Source organism: Hyla sarda, chromosome 2, assembly GCF_029499605.1.
Source record: "Hyla sarda isolate aHylSar1 chromosome 2, aHylSar1.hap1, whole genome shotgun sequence".
NCBI classification, from domain to species: domain Eukaryota; kingdom Metazoa; phylum Chordata; class Amphibia; order Anura; family Hylidae; genus Hyla; species Hyla sarda.
The window spans coordinates 501,350,538-501,369,565 of NC_079190.1; the positions used below are offsets into that span (position 1 = coordinate 501,350,538).

Below are 19,028 nucleotides of genomic sequence, written 5' to 3' on the forward strand. Positions count from 1 at the left end.
AATTTCCTATGTTATTGTTTTTTTTAACCATTTAGGATGCCCTGCATTTTTTCTGGTTGATTGATTTAAGCATAGTTCCTATTGTCCTGTTTCTGCGATAGGTAACAATTGGTGGTGCTGACACTGTTTCTTTAAAGGGGTACTCCGGTGAAAACCTTTTTTCTTTTAAATCAACTGGTGGCAGAAAGTTAAACATATTTGTAAATTATTTCTATTAAAAAATCTTAATCCTTCCTGTACTTATTAGCTGCTGAATACTACAGAGGAAATTCTTTTCTTTTTGGAATGCTCTCTGATGACATCACAAGCACAGTTCTCTCTGCTGACGTTAATATAATAATAATAACACTTTATTTATTGTTGTCCTTGGTGGGATTTGAACCCAAGTCCCCAGCACTGCAAGGCAGCAGTGCTAACCACTGAGCCACCATGCTGCCCTTAGCATACATCTGCTATGCATGGTTGCTAAAATGGACAGAGATGTCAGCAGAGAGCACTGTGCTCGTGATGTCATCAGTGTTCCAAAAAGAAAGGAATTTCCTCTGTAGCATTCAGCAGCTAATAAGTACTGGAAGGATTAAGATTTTTTAATAGAAGTAATTTACAAATATGTTTAACTTTCTGCCACCAGTTGATTTAAAAGAAAAAAGGTTTTCACCGGAGTACCCCTTTAAGGTCATCATCTTGTTCCAGAATTGGGGTCATCTCTACTTTAGTGAAGGCTTCTGCAACTACATCTTCTGGATAACCTCTCTAGAGCAGTCTCGTCGCTAATTCATTGGCTTGCTGTAAATATGTATCGTTATTATGATTAATTCTTTTAAGCCTAACAAACTGGCTATAGGGGATACTTTTTTTTGGTGGTAAATGAAGTGGAGTAGTGCATTCTTCGAAGTCTCCTTAGTAGTTACTAATGACCCTTCTTGAACATAAACTTGACTAGGGGATCTGCTACTTGCTCTGTGACCCCTGTACCACCCTGCCACCCCCATCAATAACCACATTACAACACTTATTTTGGTGGAAAAGGCCACAGCGGCCACATTTATTAAATAACCATAATAAAATAAAATAAATATATACTTTAACTTTACAATAACACAGAAACAGTCGGGTAAACATTACCCATTAACATTATAACCTTTACAAATCATAGTGCATAACAGTGTAAACAGTTTTCCATTTCCTACCCCAAAGGTAAGGGGACCTGAAGGCAACCTGAGTTATTCCCCGGGCTCCTACTTTGCCCTTGGCCGTAAATCAACGACCCAAGGACACCCCCTTCAGAGCCCCCGTTTTCCACCTCAACCGCTGAGGTGTCACCAGTGACTGGGGCACCGCCCCCAGCCCTACCACACCATTCTGTTCACACCTCACTCCAATTCTCCATCAAGTGCCTCCAGGTCCCCCTCCCCCACTACCTGCCACGACGGCCTTGTGTGACTCCTCACTCACGGCCGGCCACCCACAACCCGACTGCTCTCACTACCACCTCCCTAATTTCCAGAACCCACAAATCCATCCCCAAGGGGTTCAGATGGACCCCGTCAGCGTCCATAAAATCCCAGGAAGGACTCTCCAACTCCCGGTGGCGCACTACCAGGCCCCCATTCCGCGCCATGAAACGACTCACCACCCGATTAACCTTGGCCCTCGCCTTATTCAGTCGGATGACCGAACGCGCCTCCCTCCACTTGAACCGCGCCACAATGTCCGACCAGACCACCACGATCACGGGGAAGGACGACCAGATCCGCAGCATGTCCAATTTAATATCCCTCATCAAGGCTCTGGCCGTCCGACCCCCAAGATCATTGCCGCCTAGGTGGACTACCAACACGTTGGGGGGCCTGTCCAGCGCCGCGTGTGTTTGCAAGAGGGGGAGCAGTCCCGCCCACTGCAAACCCCCTTGACCAATCCACCGCACCTGAGCCTGTTCCCTGTCCAGACCCAACTGCCTCCCAGCCGGGCGAACATCAGCGCGCGAGGCCCCACGCCTCACGTACGAATGTCCCACGATCCAGACCAAGCACGGCTGACCCCCTGTAAGACATAAACACGAAAACAACCCATCACTATCCCTTCCTTACTCCCCACATATATTGTCCAGAAAACAAAAACAAACACCCACAAAAAGACACGCCCACCCCCCTACAACATCTGCGGGCGCACATATAACCGGAACCGATCAGATTCCCACCTACCAATCCTCCGTATCGCATCAGGCCCCAAACCCCACCGCGACGCCTCCGTAGCCGCTCCTATCCGAAAGGAGTGCGAGCTGAACCCACCCGCATCCTTCCCCAGCTTTTCCAGGCAAAAACGGAAAACCCGCACAAATTGGAACCGGGACAAAAATTCCCCGTTCGCATGAACCAGCAGAGGGCCCCCCACCACCGTCCGAACCCCCAAGTACTCCCGAAAACAATGCACCGGACACATGCCCCCACCACCCAACTCCGCCAATCGCACAGCAAAACCCTTCCCCAGCTGGTCCGTTTTGGACTTGCGCACCTTACACACTAACACAGAACCGTCCAAGCAAACATCCCCAAACAACAAACCTCCCACCTGAACCTTACTAGGCGCGACCAACTCCGAAACCCGGAACGCCCCAAAAAACGCCAGCGAGAAAGCCAGCCGAAACAGCAACACCTCAAAAACAGACGAACACACCGTCCCCAAGACCCCCCCTATATCCGCCAGCAGCTGGAAAGAAACGGGCCGCCGAGCATCACGCTGCACCACCCCTCTCCGAAAACCCCTGGCAGCCAAACGCACCCTAAACGATTTAGTGACATCAGACAACCCCTGACACCTAAACCAGAACCCCAGGGCCGCCATCCGGCGGCTCAACCCCGACGGGGACACTCCATCCCCAAACAACCTCCCAACGTAAAACAAAACTGCCACTTCCCAATCCCCATCACTCAAAACCCCCAACTCCGCCACCAAAAGCTCCCATTCCCGCCAACACTTACTATACCCCGCCCAGGTGCTATCACAGACCGACCGACAAATCAAGGCAAAGGCCGTTCTCAAACCACTTGCCATAACTCCTCCGGACAGGGGATCCCCTGCGACTCCGCCTCCGGCGCCAGCTCCCGAAACCTGTCCCACTGAAAACGAGAGAGAGAGTCAGCAATCTCATTACAGATCCCCGGGACATGCATAGCCACAAACTGCGCGTTCAACAACAAACAGCTTAACACCAAACGCCTTAACAGCCTCACCACCGGAGGCGATCTCGCCGTTTGTGCGTTCACTGCCTGTACCACTCCCAGGTTGTCACACCGGAAACAGATTTTCCGATTGCGCAACTGCTCCCCCCAAATCTCCACCGCCACCACAATCGGAAAAAGTTCCAGCAGCGCCAAGTTGCGCACCAAACCGCCCTCCCGCCATGCCATCGGCCATTCCCCCGTGCACCACTGACCCTGGAAATAGGCGCCGAAGCCACAGCTACCCGACGCGTCCGTGAACAGTTCCATGTCCCAGTTGGACACTTGCCGTTCCATGATAATCGACCGCCCGTTATACCTGTCCAAGAATTCCCGCCAAATCCCCAAATCCGCCCGCAAATCCGCGGACAATCGCACAAAGTGATTCGGCCGTCGCACACCTGCTGTAGCACCCGCTAAACGCCTACAAAAAACCCGCCCCATGGGCATAATGCGGCACGCAAAATTGAGGCGGCCTAACAACGACTGCAAGTCCCTCAACTTAATCTTCCGAGTCAGCAACGCCCCTTCAATCGCCCCCATCAAATCCTGAAGCTTGTCATCCGGCAACCTACACTCAAAAGCCACCGTGTCAATGACAATGCCCAGGAATTTTAACGCTGTGGATGGCCCCTCCGTCTTGTCGGGTGCCAAAGGCACCCCGAAGCAGGCCGCCACCCTCTCCATCGTTTGCAGCAGAATCGCGCAAGTCGCCCTACCAGCCTGACCCCGAATAAGAAATCGTCGAGGTAATGCAGCACCGAAGGCACCTGAGCCTCCGATCGCACTACCCATTCTAAAAACGTGCTAAAAAACTCAAAAAACGAACAAGAAATAGAACAGCCCATAGGAAGGCAACGATCCACAAAAAACTGTCCCTCCCAACAACACCCCAACAACTCAAAACTGTCCGGATGGACCGGAAGGAGCCGAAATGCAGCCTCAATATCCGTTTTTGCCAACAGCGCGCCCCTGCCGTACCGCCTCACCCACTCAACCGCCGCATCGAAAGACGTGTATGACACTGCGCACAGCGCCGGGTCGATACCGTCATTTACCGACTCCCCTTCAGGAAAGGAGAGGTGGTGAATGAGCCGAAACTTGTTCGGCTCCTTCTTGGGAACCACCCCCAGCGGAGAAATCCTCAAGTTCGGCAGCGGCGGGGCCCCAAACGGCCCCACCATCCTACCCAGCTCCACTTCCTTAAACAACTTGGCCGACACCACGTCCGGATGACCCAATGCCGACGTCAAGTTGCGCGCCACCCCCAAGTCCCTAACCGGCGAACACGGAATACGAAAACCCTCCGAAAACCCCTTCTTCAACAACTCCGCCACCCGCCTATTTGGGTACGCCTCTAGAAAAGGAAGCATCCTTTCCACCCTCACCGGCGTGACCCCCTTTTGCCTCAACATCTCCGCCCTTACCCTTCCCTTTCCGAAAACACCGCGACAGACCATGGGCACCTCCGCAACCGGAGCACTCATGACGAAATCTGCATGTCTCCCCAAACTTGCACTGGCCCTCATTAAATTGCCAGCAACACCCTTTAGCCGCACCGGCCGGCCGGCCAGACCCAGCCCCAGCCCCGCCGGCCCCCTCCCGAAAGGACTGCTGTCCCCCTGGAGCGCGAGGCGCCGCCATGAGTTTCATCCACAAGCTGATATCCTTGTGGTACCACCGCAGCGAGGGGCGCACCGCCTTGCGCTGCCGAAACTGCTCGTCATATCGCAGCCAAGCGGTGCCCCCATATGTCCTATAGGCTTCCCCAACCGAATCGAGATAGCAAAAAAGGCCGGAACAATCATCCGGCGCTTTCTCGCCAATAACGCTCGCCAAGATGGCAAACGCCTGTAACCAATTATTAAACGTCCGCGGTATCAGCCGATACCGTCGGCGTTCCTCCTCCTCCTTCTTTGACTCGTCAGGTTTAACCCTATCCAGGTTGAACTTCTCCAATGGGAGCAGCGAAAAAATTTCAACATACTCCCCTTTCCAGAGCCGCTCCCGAACCTCCGCCTTCAAATGCGCACCCAGGGGCCCCTCAAAACAGACATAGACCTCCCCTTTTGCCGAATCCGCCAGACGCACTTCATCCACAACCTTATCCCCCGCCTTCCCAGCCGCCTCACCAGGGACCGTCTGCCCACCGTCCCCACTCCCCACCGTGACCGACGTGGACCCCCCTTCGGCCACCCCTGCACCGCCGCTCGCCCAGACCGCCGCCGGCGACCCCACCTCCGGAGCAGCCCTATCATGCAACAAATCCCGGACATCCCGCAGTAAAGAAGACAAACCCTCCCACAAACCCCCCCCAACCCCAGACCCCAAAGCAGCATTCCACTCACCCAACCTCTCTGGGGCGGACAGCCCAGCGGTCGCCGCTCCTCCTTGACCCCGACGCGACGCGCCTCCTCCGGATCTCACTCCAGTCAGTTCTTGACCCGTCGTACCGCCCCCCCGGGCGGCCGTTGGCGGCACCACCACACTGGCCACCGCAGGTCGCAGGTCATCGCTTTCATCCCCGGCGACATCCTCTGCAGCTGAGATGGGAGAGGCTCCGCCTCCATCCCTCTCGTCACCGGATACCTCCTCGCTAGTGCATGTAGCCCTGGGGGCGGAGCTAGCCACACGCTCCCCCCGTGCCTCCCGACCAGAAGCCAGACGCCGTCTTGGAGACGGATCCTGCCGGCGCCTCGTCCCTTCAGGCGCCGCAGTGTGTCCCGAGGTCCGTCCGCAGGCCCTCCGGACCCCTCCATCATCCAGCTCCGCGCCCCGCCGGGCCGCTGGCGACACCCTCCCGTCCACTTCCGACCGCCGGGCCCTCCCAGTGCACGGAGCCTCCGCACTGGGACCAGCCGTCAGTAGCTCCGCCTCTCCCCTCCTGGAGCGTCTTCTTGCAGAGTGCCCCTGCTCTGCACGCGCCGGCACCACCACTCCCCTCCCCAGCCCGAGATTCCTCCCGGCAGACTCACCGCAGTCAGATGTGGGAGCAGCTGCAGGCCTCACCGGAGGGTCCCTGGCGGGGCTCTCCTGCCGGCGCTGGGAGCGTGGGATCGCGTCTGGGCTCACTCTGGACGGCGCCCTGGACCTCCTCCCGCTCGTCCGCGGAGGCGCCGCGATCGCAGCCGACGTCCCGGCCGCATCGCCGTGGAGCTGCTGATCCAGCCATCCCGTGCCTCTCCTCCGGAGCTCCTCTCTCACCCGCCGGATCGCCGCTTCCAAGTCCGCCATCTGCAACGCCGGTCCCGCAGCCTGTAGCAGCTCCAACTTCCTTCCACGCTTCTTGAGGTAAAGAGGGGCCCTTCCGGTTCCGGACCTCCTTTTAACCCCTCCGACCTCTTCCTTAACTCCCCCTCCTCTATGCCCCCTCCTTCCCCTGACCTGCCTTTGACCCCTATCTTATTTTCCCGCTGCGCTGCCCCCTGTCATGTGCCCCCTCCTCTCCTACTTCGCTTCCGATACGGGGGCTTTCTTTTACGTCCAAGAATTCTATTGTAGAACTGCCAAAGTGGCTGGTAAGGGCCATGTTCACATTATTCATTTGGTTAAGGAAATTTAGAAAGGCATTGATTTCAGTCTCACCCCCGTCCGATATTGCGAAAATATCGTCGACAAAGCGTAAAAATAACTTAATATGTCGCACATAGGGGTTGACAGAAGTAAACACAAAATTCCTTTCAAACACGGCCCTAAAAATATTGGTGTAGCAACATGAAACGGGGGGTGCCCATCGCGGTCCCTAGCTTTTGTGCATGCCATTGATTGTTGTATCTAAATGTGTTGTTGCTTAACACAAATGCTAAAGCTTCAATGTAAAAATCAATGAAGGAGTGGTCTTTATTGGTGGCTTGGAAACATTAACGGACAGCCTGTACACCCACATCATAAGGGATGTGGGTGTGTGGTGTCCCGGTACCGTATTGCATACCGTACCTTGTATGGTGGTCCCCAAAGTCAGAGTTACTACTTTCAGGTACGGTCCCCAAGGGGGGACAGCCCCTAGTCGCCTCTTCTTTCTCTAATTTTATGTTTATGTGTACATATTTAACAATGTGTATATTTAATATAATGCATATTAGTATACTTACCTTTGTAGCGTCGCAGGACCTTTGGTCATGTGACTATGTTAATTCCTCTATGGTATGTTGGAGGACCTTTGGAGGTCCTGGGGTCACATGATTACCCATAACCCTTTGTAAAGATGATTGACAGAAGTATTGGACCAATCAGCTTTAGTCCAGCCCCTGCCCATATAAGGGAGCTGTAGCCAATGATCGCTCTCTTGGGTTGCTGCTCTCGTGGATGTCGGATTAGCAGGACGGATCTGCGCAACTTTCAAAGACAAGCTAGGCCAGAAAACCTGCTGGGCTAAGCCTAAACTAAACCGTGAGTTCTAAACTAAATTCCCGCTAAAGCTAGCGTGACTACTGGACCGAAACTAACTCCCCTAAATCCAGTGAAACAGCGCATATCAGTCCACGGACTCTAAAACGCTTAAGGTCCCAACCACTGTCAATCTCTAAGAGACTTTGCCTGTATAGAAACTGTTCCGGTTATGAAGCATGCATAAAATCTTCAGTAAAAGTTCCAACTGTTTTCAGCAAACTCTCCGGTTGTGGACATTCAGTTATTCCATACCTCCCTATCGCTCTTTGGGAAGGGTGGCGGTAGGACAAGCATTGCAGAGAATATCCCTCACCCTCGCGTCACGAATACAAAGGGTTAATCAGACTCAGACACCCTTTAATTACCACACAGCTACACCCCATATACCCTACTCTCCCAGGCTATCACAGGTGTACAGGCTCTCGTTGTCAATGGAAGCCAGGGAAAAGGTTTCACACCACGGGAAACCATCAATTGCTGCCAGGAGGTCACCAGTGTCTCTCAAAAAGGTGGGGAGTTCTTTCAATATTGGGGCCAATAGTCAGTCCAAGTAGCTGGATAGAGATGCAGTCACTGAGTCAACCCCAGAGACTATTGGGCACCCTCGGGGTCGACTCAGCGACTTGTGTATCTTAGGTAGGATGTAAATAAAAAGTTTTTTTTTTGGGTACTCGGGAATCAATTTTGTGACTCTCAGAAATCACCCCTAATTCCACATGCTTCCGCAATAGGGAGCGCAATTTACCTTGTATTTAGTTGGATCACTTTGTGAAACTACAACTCCCAGCATGCCCGGACAGCCATTGCCGGTCCGGGCATGCTGGGAGTTGTAGTTTCACAACAGCTGGAGGCCCCCTGGTTTTTAATATACAGTATTATTTTTTATATGCTCTGGCCGGCCCCCACCTGCAGCCACACACGGGAGCCGGCACATAAAAAGAAGTATTCCTATCCCGGAGAGCGCCCCCCCCCCCCCCCCCCCCAGATGTTGCGCCCGATGCGGCCGCCCCCCCCCCTGCACCCCCCACGCTACGCCTCTGGCACTGGCAGTGTTTGTAACTTGTGCTGTGGGCGGGCAGGGGAGGTGGGTCATTAACGGCAAATTTTTTGTTGTTTCGGCATTTCCCCAAAATAGCTATTTTCGGCCGATATGTATCGGCCGCCGATATATCGGTGAATCCCTAGTTTTTAGAGCTGTTTTTTCACCTGCAGATAAATTAGGGATGGGTGCTGGGTGCAAAAGAGATTTAATTTGTTTTGTAACAGTTTTTGGGAAAATATCTATGATGCTTCCTGGTGTGGTTGGGGAGTTAAATTTAGATTTATTACCTTTAATAAAGGGTTTATGTTCTCTATCTTGTGGCTTAGATGGTACAACATCTCCCCCAGACAATTCAATGAGAAGTCTCGCAGTGTCGACCTCTTCCTCGTTAAAAATTCTTTAACTATGGGAAACCCCAGCGGACCAATGACACAAGGGCTCTCAATGCCATCTGATTTTATAGCTGCCGGTGGTTTATTGGAAAAAATTCTTTGCAAGTTAAATTTACGTGTGGCTTTAAAGAAATCAATTTTTAACCCTTTCATAAGAGAAAGGTTCGGTTATGCCAAAATTAAGGCCTTTATTGAGAGCAGAAATGTAAGGTTCAGTGAGAGCGACATTTGTTAAATGAACTACAAGCATCTCCTTCATTCCTGGCTCCATGTGACGTTCTTGGGTTTCCTTCGCCCGCCCCTCCTCGTCCTCTTCCTAAAAGGGCCTGAACCGAAGGGTAGATTCTTCTCACTGAATTGTCTGGGGAAGATGTATGCCCTGGTCTGTCCTTGTGGCATGTACTAGGTAGAGAAGACCAAAAGACAGCAAGTGGTCAGAGTTAAAGATCACAGACGGTCCATCCGAACAGGAATAGGTGCCACCCAACTTATTGATCCCATCAATATTCACCATGCCGCTAATGGTGAGATTTGTAGGATTGGAAAGAGTGGACAGTCTACCTGATGGAGGTGATCGGCATCAACGTCTATTGCAAATAGAATCCCTATGGATCATACGCCTGAACACAACGAGACCTCTAGGTCTCAATGATAAAAACGAGTATGGAGCATTTTTATAAACTTTTTTGTAAACTTTTGTATAAGACACTATTCACACTTACTATAAATCGCAATCGGAGGATCGTTCCCTGTTTGAATCTGGGTTACTATGCATGAAGCTGACGTAATTTCCCCTCTTTTGTCTATTCATTCATAGATTTGCCACACTAAGTTGACGCCGTGTGCGCAGCTCTGCTAAACTTTATTTAAACAGGTACAATGCGTCACTTCAATCAGGGCTTGAGAAAGCGCCAGCTCCACACGAAACACTGTCGCCCGGCGTCCTCCTGCCTCCCCTGCCTGATACCATCTGCCACTTATCGATGCCACCCTGAAACCACCTATACAAACGGGACTGTGACCCTATTCATCTGGCTGCAGTGTTGAGGTGGTGAGTGCTCTGTCTTTACCCTTGGATATTGTATTTTGCATATGGACTGTATTTCTGACATGAGCACCTCACAATTATAGTTTCACCTGCGGATGACATTCTGGCTCTAATTCACACTAGTTGCGGTGCGATTTGTGTTATAGCAGTGCCAGTGCTTTTCTTCTTCTTTGTGAGATTATTGGACCTAGTGCATGACCTGCAGAGAGCTGGGACCAAAGTAACAAAGGCTACCATCAGTAACACAATACGCCACCAGGAACTTAAATCAAGCAGTGTCAGACGTGTCCCCCTACTTAAAGGGGTTGTGCGCTGCCCTGCCTTCGGAGCTCCGCTAGCAGCGTCCGGAGGTTCATTACTCCGAACGCTGTGTGCGGGCTTCCGTGTTCGCGGCCGCCGGGCGTTGCTCCATGCCCGGCCCCTCGTGACGTCACACCCGCCCCCTCTACCAAAGTCTATGGGAAGGGGGCGTGACAGCGGTCGCGCCCCCTTCCAATAGACTTTCATTGAGGGGGCAGGCGAGACGTCACAAGGGGCCGGGTGTGACGTCACACCCGGCGGCCGCGAACACGGAAGCCCGCACACAGCGTTCGGAGTAATGAACCTCCGAACACTGCTAGCGGAGCTCCGAAAGGCAGGGCAGCACACAACCCATTTAAGCCAGTACATGTCCAGGCCAGTCTGAAGTTTGCTAGAGAGCATTTGGATGATTCAGAAGAGTATTGTGAGAATGTCATATGGTCAGATGAAACCAAAGTAGAACTTTTTGGTAAAATCTCAACTTGTCGTGTTTGGAGGAGAAAGAATGCTGAGTTGCATCCAAAGAACATCATGCTTTGGGGCTGTTTTTCTGCTAAGGGACCAGGATGACTGATCCATGTAAAGGAAAGAATGAATGGGGCCATGTATCATGAGATTTTAAGTGAAAACCTCCTTCCATCAGCAAGGGCGCTGAAGATGAAACGTGGCTGGGTCTTTCAGCATGACAATGATCCCAAACACACCGCCCTGGCAACTAAAGAGTGGATTTTTAAGAAGCATTTCAAGGTCCTGGAGTGGCCTAGCCAGTCTCCAGATCTAATCCCCATAGAAAACCTTTGGAGGGAGTTGAAAGTCCGTGTTGCCCATCGACAGCCACAAACATTACTGCTCTAGAGGAGATCTACATGGAGGAATGGGCCAAAATACCAGCAACAGTGTGTGAAAACCTTATGAAGACTTACAGAAAACGTTTGACCTCTGTTATTGCCAACAAAGGGGATATAACAAAGTATTGAGATGAACTTTTGCTATTGACCAAATACTTATTTTTGACCATAATTTGCAAATAAATTCTTTAACCTCTTAAGGACCCAGGACGTACGGGGACGTCCCCGCACCCTGGGCCTTAAGGACCCAGGACGTCCCCGTACGTCCTGGCGTTTTCCGGTCTCTGCCGCTCGCCGGGCAGAGATCGGAACCGGATGCCTGCTGAAATCCTTCAGCAGGCATCCAGGGCAAACGCCGAGGGGGGCCATGTAGGAAATTGCCCTTGCGATCTGCGGCGATACCGGGCTGATCGGGTCTCTGGGACCCGACCGCCCGGTAATTTCGCATGATCCCGGCTGTCACAGACAGCCAGGACCATGCTAAAGAATAGGAGCGAGGTGGCAAGCCGGCCACCTCTTCCGATCCCCCTGCGATCTGTCGGTTAGTTAACCGACCAATCGCAGGAGGGGGGGCGGTTACTTCCTCCCGTCCTGCCCGCCCCTGAAAGTCCGGAGAGGACGGGAGGAAGACCGGAGGACGCTGTGGGGGACGGGGGAGTGCTGGGGACCAGCCCCGGTACTTACCTCGTCCCCGAAGACCCGGATCCCGGCCAGGAAGATGGCGGCGGCGGCGACAGGTGAGTAGATCTTCAGCCGCGGTCGGGCCCTTTACAGCAATGCACGTCGCCGTAAAGCGACATGCATTGCTGTAATAGGACCCTGTAAACTACAACTCCCAGCATGCCCAGACAGCCCTTGGCGTCTGGGCATGCTGGGAGTTGCAGTTTTGCAACATCTGGAGGTCCACAGTTTTTGGACCACTGTGCCCTTCCAGATGTTGCAAAACTACACATCCTCAGCATGCCCTTACTGTCCAGGCATGCTGGGAGTTGTTGTTCTGTAACATCTGGCCCTTCAGATGTTTCAGAACTACAACTCCCAGCATGCCTGGACAGTAAGGGCATGCTGGGGGTTGTAGTTTTGCAACATCTGGAAGGGCACAGATTGGGAACCACTGTATTAGTGGTCTGCAAACTGTAGTCCTCCAGATGTTGCAAAACTACAACTCCAAGCATGCTGGGAGTTGTAGTTCTGCAACATCTGGCTCTAAAGATGTTGCCGAACTACTACTCCCAGCATGCCTGAGAATGTTTGGGAGTTGTGGTTTTGCAACAGCTGGAGGCACACTGGTTGGGAAACATTGTTTCCTAACTCAGTGTTTCCCAACCCGTGTGCCTCCAGCTGTTGCAAAACCACAACTCCCAAACATTCTCAGGCATGCTGGGAGTAGTAGTTTTGCAACAGCTGGAGGTCCCCCCCCTGTGAATGTACAGGGTACATTCACATGGGCAGGGGCTTACAGTGAGTATCGGGCTACAAGTTTGCAATGCAGCAAATTTTGCGCGGCAGCTCAAACTCGCTGTAATCCCCCGCCCATGTGACTGTACCCTAAAAACACTACACTACCCTACCACAAAATAAAATAAAAAGTAAAAAACACTACATATACACATACCCCTACACAGCCCCCCTCCCTCCCCAATAAAAATGAAAAACGCCTGGTACGCCACTCTTTCCAAAATGGAGCCTCCAGCTGTTGCAAAACAACAACTCCCAGTATTGCCGGACAGCCGTTGACTGTCCAGGCATGCTGGGAGTTTTGCAACAGCTGGAGGCACCCTGTTTGGGAATCACTGGCGTAGAATACCCCTATGTCCACCCCTATGCAAATCCCTAATTCAGGCCTCAAATGCGCATGGCGCTCTCTCACTTTGGAGCCCTGTCGTATTTCAAGGCAACAGTTTGGGGTCACATATGGGGTATCGCCGTACTCGGGAGAAATTGACTAACAAATCTTGGGGGTCTTTTTCTCCTTTCACCCCTTATGAAAAGGTGAAGTTGGGGTCTACACCAGCATGTTAGTGTAAAAAAATAAACTTTTTACACTAACATGCTGGTGTTGCCCTATACTTTTCATTTTGACAAGAGGTAAAGGGGAAAAAAGCCCCCCAATATTTGTAACGCAATTTCTCCCGAGTACGGAGATACCCCATATGGGGGCGCAAACTGCTCTGGGGGCGCACAACAAGGCCCAGAAGGGAGAGTGCGCCATGTACATTTGAGGTGATTTGCACAGGGGTGGCTGATTGTTACAGCGGTTTTGACAAACGCAAAAAAAACAAAACCCCACATGTGACCCCATTTCGGAAACTACACCCCTCACGGAATGTAATGAGGGGTGCAGTGAGAATTTACACCCCACAGGTGTCTGACGGATCTTTGGAAGAGTGGGCTGTGCAAATTAAAAATGTTGTACAGCCCACTGTTCCAAAGATATGACAGACACCAGTGGGGGGTAAATGCTCACTGTACCCCTTGTTACATTCCTCAAGGGGTCTAGTTTCCAAAATGGTATGCCATGTGGGGGTTATTTTGCTGTCCTGGCACCATAGGGGCTTCCTAAATGCGACATGCCCCCCGAGCAAAATTTGCTCTCAAAAAGCCAAATATGACTCCTTCTCTTCTGAGCATTGTAGTTCACCCATAGTACACCTCAGGTCAACTTATGGGGTACCTTCATACTCAGAAGAGATGGGGTTACAATGTTTGGGGGGTATTTTCTGCTATTAACCCTTGCAAAAATGTGAAATTTGGGGGGAAACACACATTTTAGTGAAATTTTATTTTTATTTTTTTACATATGCAAAAGTCGTGAAACTCCTGTGGGGTATTAAGGCTCACTTTATTCCTTGTTACGTACCTCAAGGGGTCTAGTTTCCAAAATGGTATGCCATGTGGGGGATTTTTGCTGTTCTGGCACCATAGGGGCTTCCTAAATGCAACAAGCCCCCCAAAAACCATTTTAAAAAAACGTACTCTCCAAAATCCCCTCGTCGCTCCTTCACTTCTGAGTCCTCTACTGCGCCCGCCGAACACTTTACATAGACATATGAGGTATGTCCTTACTCGAGAGAAATCGGGCTACAAATATAAGTATACATTTTCTCCTTTTTCCCCTTGTAAAAATTCAAAAATTGGGTCTACAAGAACATGCGAGTGTAAAAAATGGAGATTGTGAATTTTCTCCTTCACTTTGCTGTTATTCCTGTGAAACACCTAAAGGGTTAAAACGCGGACTGAATGTCATTTTGAATACTTTGTGGGTGCAGTTTTTATAATGGGGTCATTTGTGGGGTATTTCTAATATGAAGACCCTTCAAATCCACTTCAAACCTGAACTGGTCCCTGAAAAATAGTGAGTTTGAAAATTTTGTGAAAAATTGGAAATTTGCTGCTGAACTTTGAAGCCCTCTGGTGTCTTCCAAAAAGTAAAAACTCATCAATTTTATGATGCAAACATAAAGTGGACATATTGTATATGTGAATAAAAAAAAATTTTTTTGGGAATATCCATTTTCCTTACAAGCAGAGAGCTTCAAAGTTAGAAAAATGCAAAATTTTAAAATTTTTCATAAAATTTGGGGATTTTTCACCAAGAAAGGATGCAAGTTACCACAAAATTTTACCACTATGTTAAAGTAGAATATGTCACGAAAAAACAATCTCGGAATCAGAATGATAACTAAAAGCATTCCAGAGTTATTAATGTTTAAAGTGACAGTGGTCAGATGTGCAAAAAAATGGCCGGGTCCTGAGGTGTAAAATGGCTGGGTCCTTAAGGGGTTAAAAAATCAGAAAATGTGATTTCATAGATTTTTTTTTCTCATTCTGTCTCTCATAGTTGAGGTTATAACCTATGAGGAAAATTACAGGACACTCTCATCTTTTTAAAGGGGTACTCCGGTGAAAACCTTTTTTCTTTTAAATCAATTGGTGGCAGAAAGTTAAACATATTTGTAAATTACTTCTATTAAAAAATCTTAATCCTTCCAGTACTTATTAGCTGCTTAATGCTACAGCTTTTTATTGATACCATTTTGGCATATATAAAAATTTTTATACATTTTTATCAATTTTTTGGGAGTAAAATGTAAAAAAAAAAAAAAAAACATCAATTTTGGACTTTATGTTCACCGTACGGTATCATTAACATTATATTTTAATAGTTCGGATATTTATGCAAACGGTGATACCAAATATGCTAATTCAATTTTTTTACATTTTTTTTTTTTTTTACAATTTTTTGGGCATTAAATGGAGAAAATGGGACAATTTACATTTTTATTGGGGGAGGTGATTTTTAAAACTTTTTTTACTTTTATTTTTACACTTTAATAGTCCCCATAGGGGACTATTTATAGCAATCAGTTGATTGCTAATACTGTTCAGTGCTATGTATAGGTCATAGCACTGGTCAGTATTATCGGTCATCTTCTGCTCTGGTCTGCTCGATCTCACACCAGAGCAGAAGACCCGTGGAAGGCAGCGGAGGCAGGAGAGAGGACCTCTGTCTGCCGTTCTGGATGATCGGATCTCCGCGGCAGCACTGTGGGCGATTCGATCATCCATTTTAGTGACCGCAGCGCTGCAGATGCAGTGATCAATATTCATCACGGCACCTGAGGGGTTAATGGCGGACATCCGCGCAATCGCGGATGTCGGCCATTACCAGTGGGTCCCTGGCTGCTACCGATGCTCGCGGTAATGTATAGGACGTAAATGTATGTCCTGGGGCGTTAAGTGCCACCGCACCAGGATGAACGTTTACGTCCTGCGTCATTAAGGGGTTAATTGTGAAATAACTTCCTCTTTGCTATTGCATAGACATTTGATATGAAAATGGTTCCTGAATGGGAGTTCTCTGGTGAATAATAGGATAAAGTGTGTGCAATTGTGCTTAATCATGACATGAAAATGGCTTTTCCCCTGGGTGAACACTCTGATGTTTAACCAGCTCTGATTTGATGGAAAAAGATTTCCCACATTTTGAATAAGTAATAGGCTCCTTTCCTTCCAAGTTCTGTAATGACTGAACTCCGTTGCTATTTTCTACTCTAAAAGTTTTCAACATTCTAAACATGACAATGATTTCTCCCCTGTGCGAATTCTCTGATGTTCCACAAGAAGTGATTTCCCATTAAAGCATTTGCCACGTTCCAGGCACGAAAAAATGGCTTCTCTGATGTTTAACCAGATCCGATTTCACAGTAAATGATTTCTCACATTCTGAACACGTAAAAGGCTTCTCTCCTGTGTGAGCTCTCTGATGACAAACAAGTTGCCATTTTCTTCTAAAACCTTTTCCACATTCTGAACATGACCATAGCTTTTCTTCTCTATGAGTTCTCTGGTGTTTAACCAGATATGATTTTACTGTAAAAGACTTTCCACATTCTGAGCATAACCACGGCTTCTCTCCTGTGTGAGTTCCCTGATGTTCAACAAGAAATGATTTCCTAGTAAAACATTTGCCACATTCCAGGCATGAAAATGGCTTCTCTCCTGTGTGAGTTCTCAAATGTTTAATCAGATCTGATTTCTGACTAAAACATCTCCCACATTCTGAACACATAAAAGGCTTCTCTCCTGTGTGAGTTCTCTGATGAACAACAAGTTGCCTTTTTGTACTAAAACATTTTCCACATTCTGAACATGACCATGGCTTTTCTCCTGTGTGAACTCTCTGATGTTTAACCAGATCACATTTATGACTAAAACATTTTTCACATTCCGAACACCTAAAAGGCTTCTCTCCTGTGTGAGTTCTCTGATGTTCAACAGGACATGACTTCCTAGTGAAACATTTGCCGCATTCCAGGCACGAAAATGGCTTCTCTCCTGTGTGAGTTTTCAGATGTTTCATTAGATCTGATTTCTGACTAAAACATCTCCCACATTCTGAACACATAAAATGCTTCTCTCCTGTGTGAGTTCTCTGATGAACAAGTTGCCTTTTTGTACTAAAACATTTTCCACATTCTGAACATGACCATGGCTTTTCTCCTGTGTGAGTTTTCAGATGTTTAACCAGATCACATTTATGACTAAAACAGTTTCCACATTCCGAACACATAAAAGGCTTCTCCCCTTTGTGAGTTCTCTGATGACTAATAAGTTGCCATTTTGTAGGAAAACATTTTCTACATTCTGTACATGACACTAGCTCCGCTCCTGAGTGCACTTGCTGATGTTCCACAAGACTTGATTTAGGACAAAAAGATTTCCCACATTCTGCATAAGACATTGGCCTTTCATCTGCAGAAATTCTCTCTTGTGTTAGGCGATAAGATTTATTTTTGAGATATTTACCACATTCAGAATTTGCAAAAACTTTATGTCCAGTTATTTTTTTGCCAATTTGTGATGAATCATCTTCTGCTTCGGAACAGTAAGTTAAGAAGAGACGTTCAGGAGAGTCGCTCATCTTGTCTTCACCTGGAAAAACAAACAACATTTTATCCAAACAAACATCATGTGATATCATTCTATGTCCAAAGGCCATTCCATGAGCAAGACATATATGCAAATACAGTCAACAAAGGTTCTCTTTTTCCTATGTTCAGAATGTGGAAAACTGTTCTGAATGCTGGAGCCGAGCTTGTGATGTCATAGCCCCGCCCCCTCGTTATGCCACGCCCCTCAATACAAGTCTATGGGAGGAGGCGTGACAGTCTATAGGAGGGGGTGGGGCTATGACGTCACAAGCTGCCAGCGGCGGCTCCAGCGTTCGGAACAGTTTGTTCCAAGTGCTGATCAGTGGAGTACCCCTTTAAGGCCTGAAAAATTTATTACGACATAACGTGAGAAGGAGAAGATTTAAAAAATTGGTCTTGGTCCTGAAGGTCAAAAATAAGCAGAGAAAGGAAAATAATTATTGGAGCCTCATAGTAAAATATGTTTCTATCAATTCGTCCAAATTGTCTATAGAATCTACAATATACATCTCATAGAGAGAAGGTAGAAGGTTCTAAGTGCTAGGGATCGACCGATTATCGGTATGGCCGATATTATCGACCGATAATCACGATTTTGGGCATTATCGGTATCGGCAATTACCTTGCCGATAATGCCCCGCCCCCCGCACTGCCCCCACCGCACCGCGACCGCCACCCCCCCCGACCCGCCGCACCGCACCCCCGACCCACCGCACCGCGTCGCACCCCCCACCGTGATGCTGGGCGGTATACCGGTATGGATTTTTGCCCATACCGCTATACCGATCAGGCCCCTCCCCCACCCTCCGAGTCAATAAAAAAAATTAAACTTACCCGTAATGGGGGTGGTCCGGGCCATCCATCCTTCCTTTCTGTAGTGTCCGGGGGCGTTCCGGGTGAAGAGTGAACCGGTCTGGGCTGTCCTTCTTCTCCGGCGGTCATCTTCTCCACTCCGGGCAGGCTCCGGCCGCTACGCCGTGACGTCAGGTGCGTTGCTGCGCACGGGCGTCACTGCGCAGCGGCGTCTATGCAGCGTACTAGGCCGGAGCCTGCCCGGAGTGGAGAAGATGATCGCCGGAGAAGAAGGACAGCCCGGACCGGTTCACCCTCCACCCGGAACGCCGCCGGACACTACAGGAAGGAAGGATGGATGGCCCGGACCATCCTGACAGGTAGGGGGAGAAAAGCGGGTGGTGGCAGCGGCGGCCTATGGCCCCGCAAAAGCCACTGCAGATCATTGATTTAAAGCGCCCGCTTTAAATCAATGATCTGCAGCGGTGTCGCAGGGGGTTAAATAGCCGATAACTTATACCGGAATATCGGTATAAGTTATCGGCTATCGGCCCTAATCTCC

The 19,028-nt window shown here is 49.3% G+C and overlaps 2 protein-coding genes across 2 annotated transcripts in view; both read right to left on the minus strand.

The window, feature by feature from the left end:
* LOC130357218 (oocyte zinc finger protein XlCOF8.4-like) overlaps positions 1-19,028 on the minus strand; it is a 329,282-nt gene that overhangs the window by 93,056 nt on the left and 217,198 nt on the right. The gene's annotated exons all lie outside the window — the stretch shown is intronic.
* The window catches only part of LOC130357216 (zinc finger protein OZF-like), a 66,824-nt gene continuing 63,138 nt past the window's right edge, over positions 15,343-19,028 (minus strand). The window contains exon 7 of the mRNA XM_056559816.1: positions 15,343-17,675. Coding sequence (XP_056415791.1) covers positions 16,378-17,675 — 1,298 coding nt within the window. The 3' untranslated portion in view covers positions 15,343-16,377. The remainder of the gene's footprint in view (positions 17,676-19,028) is intronic.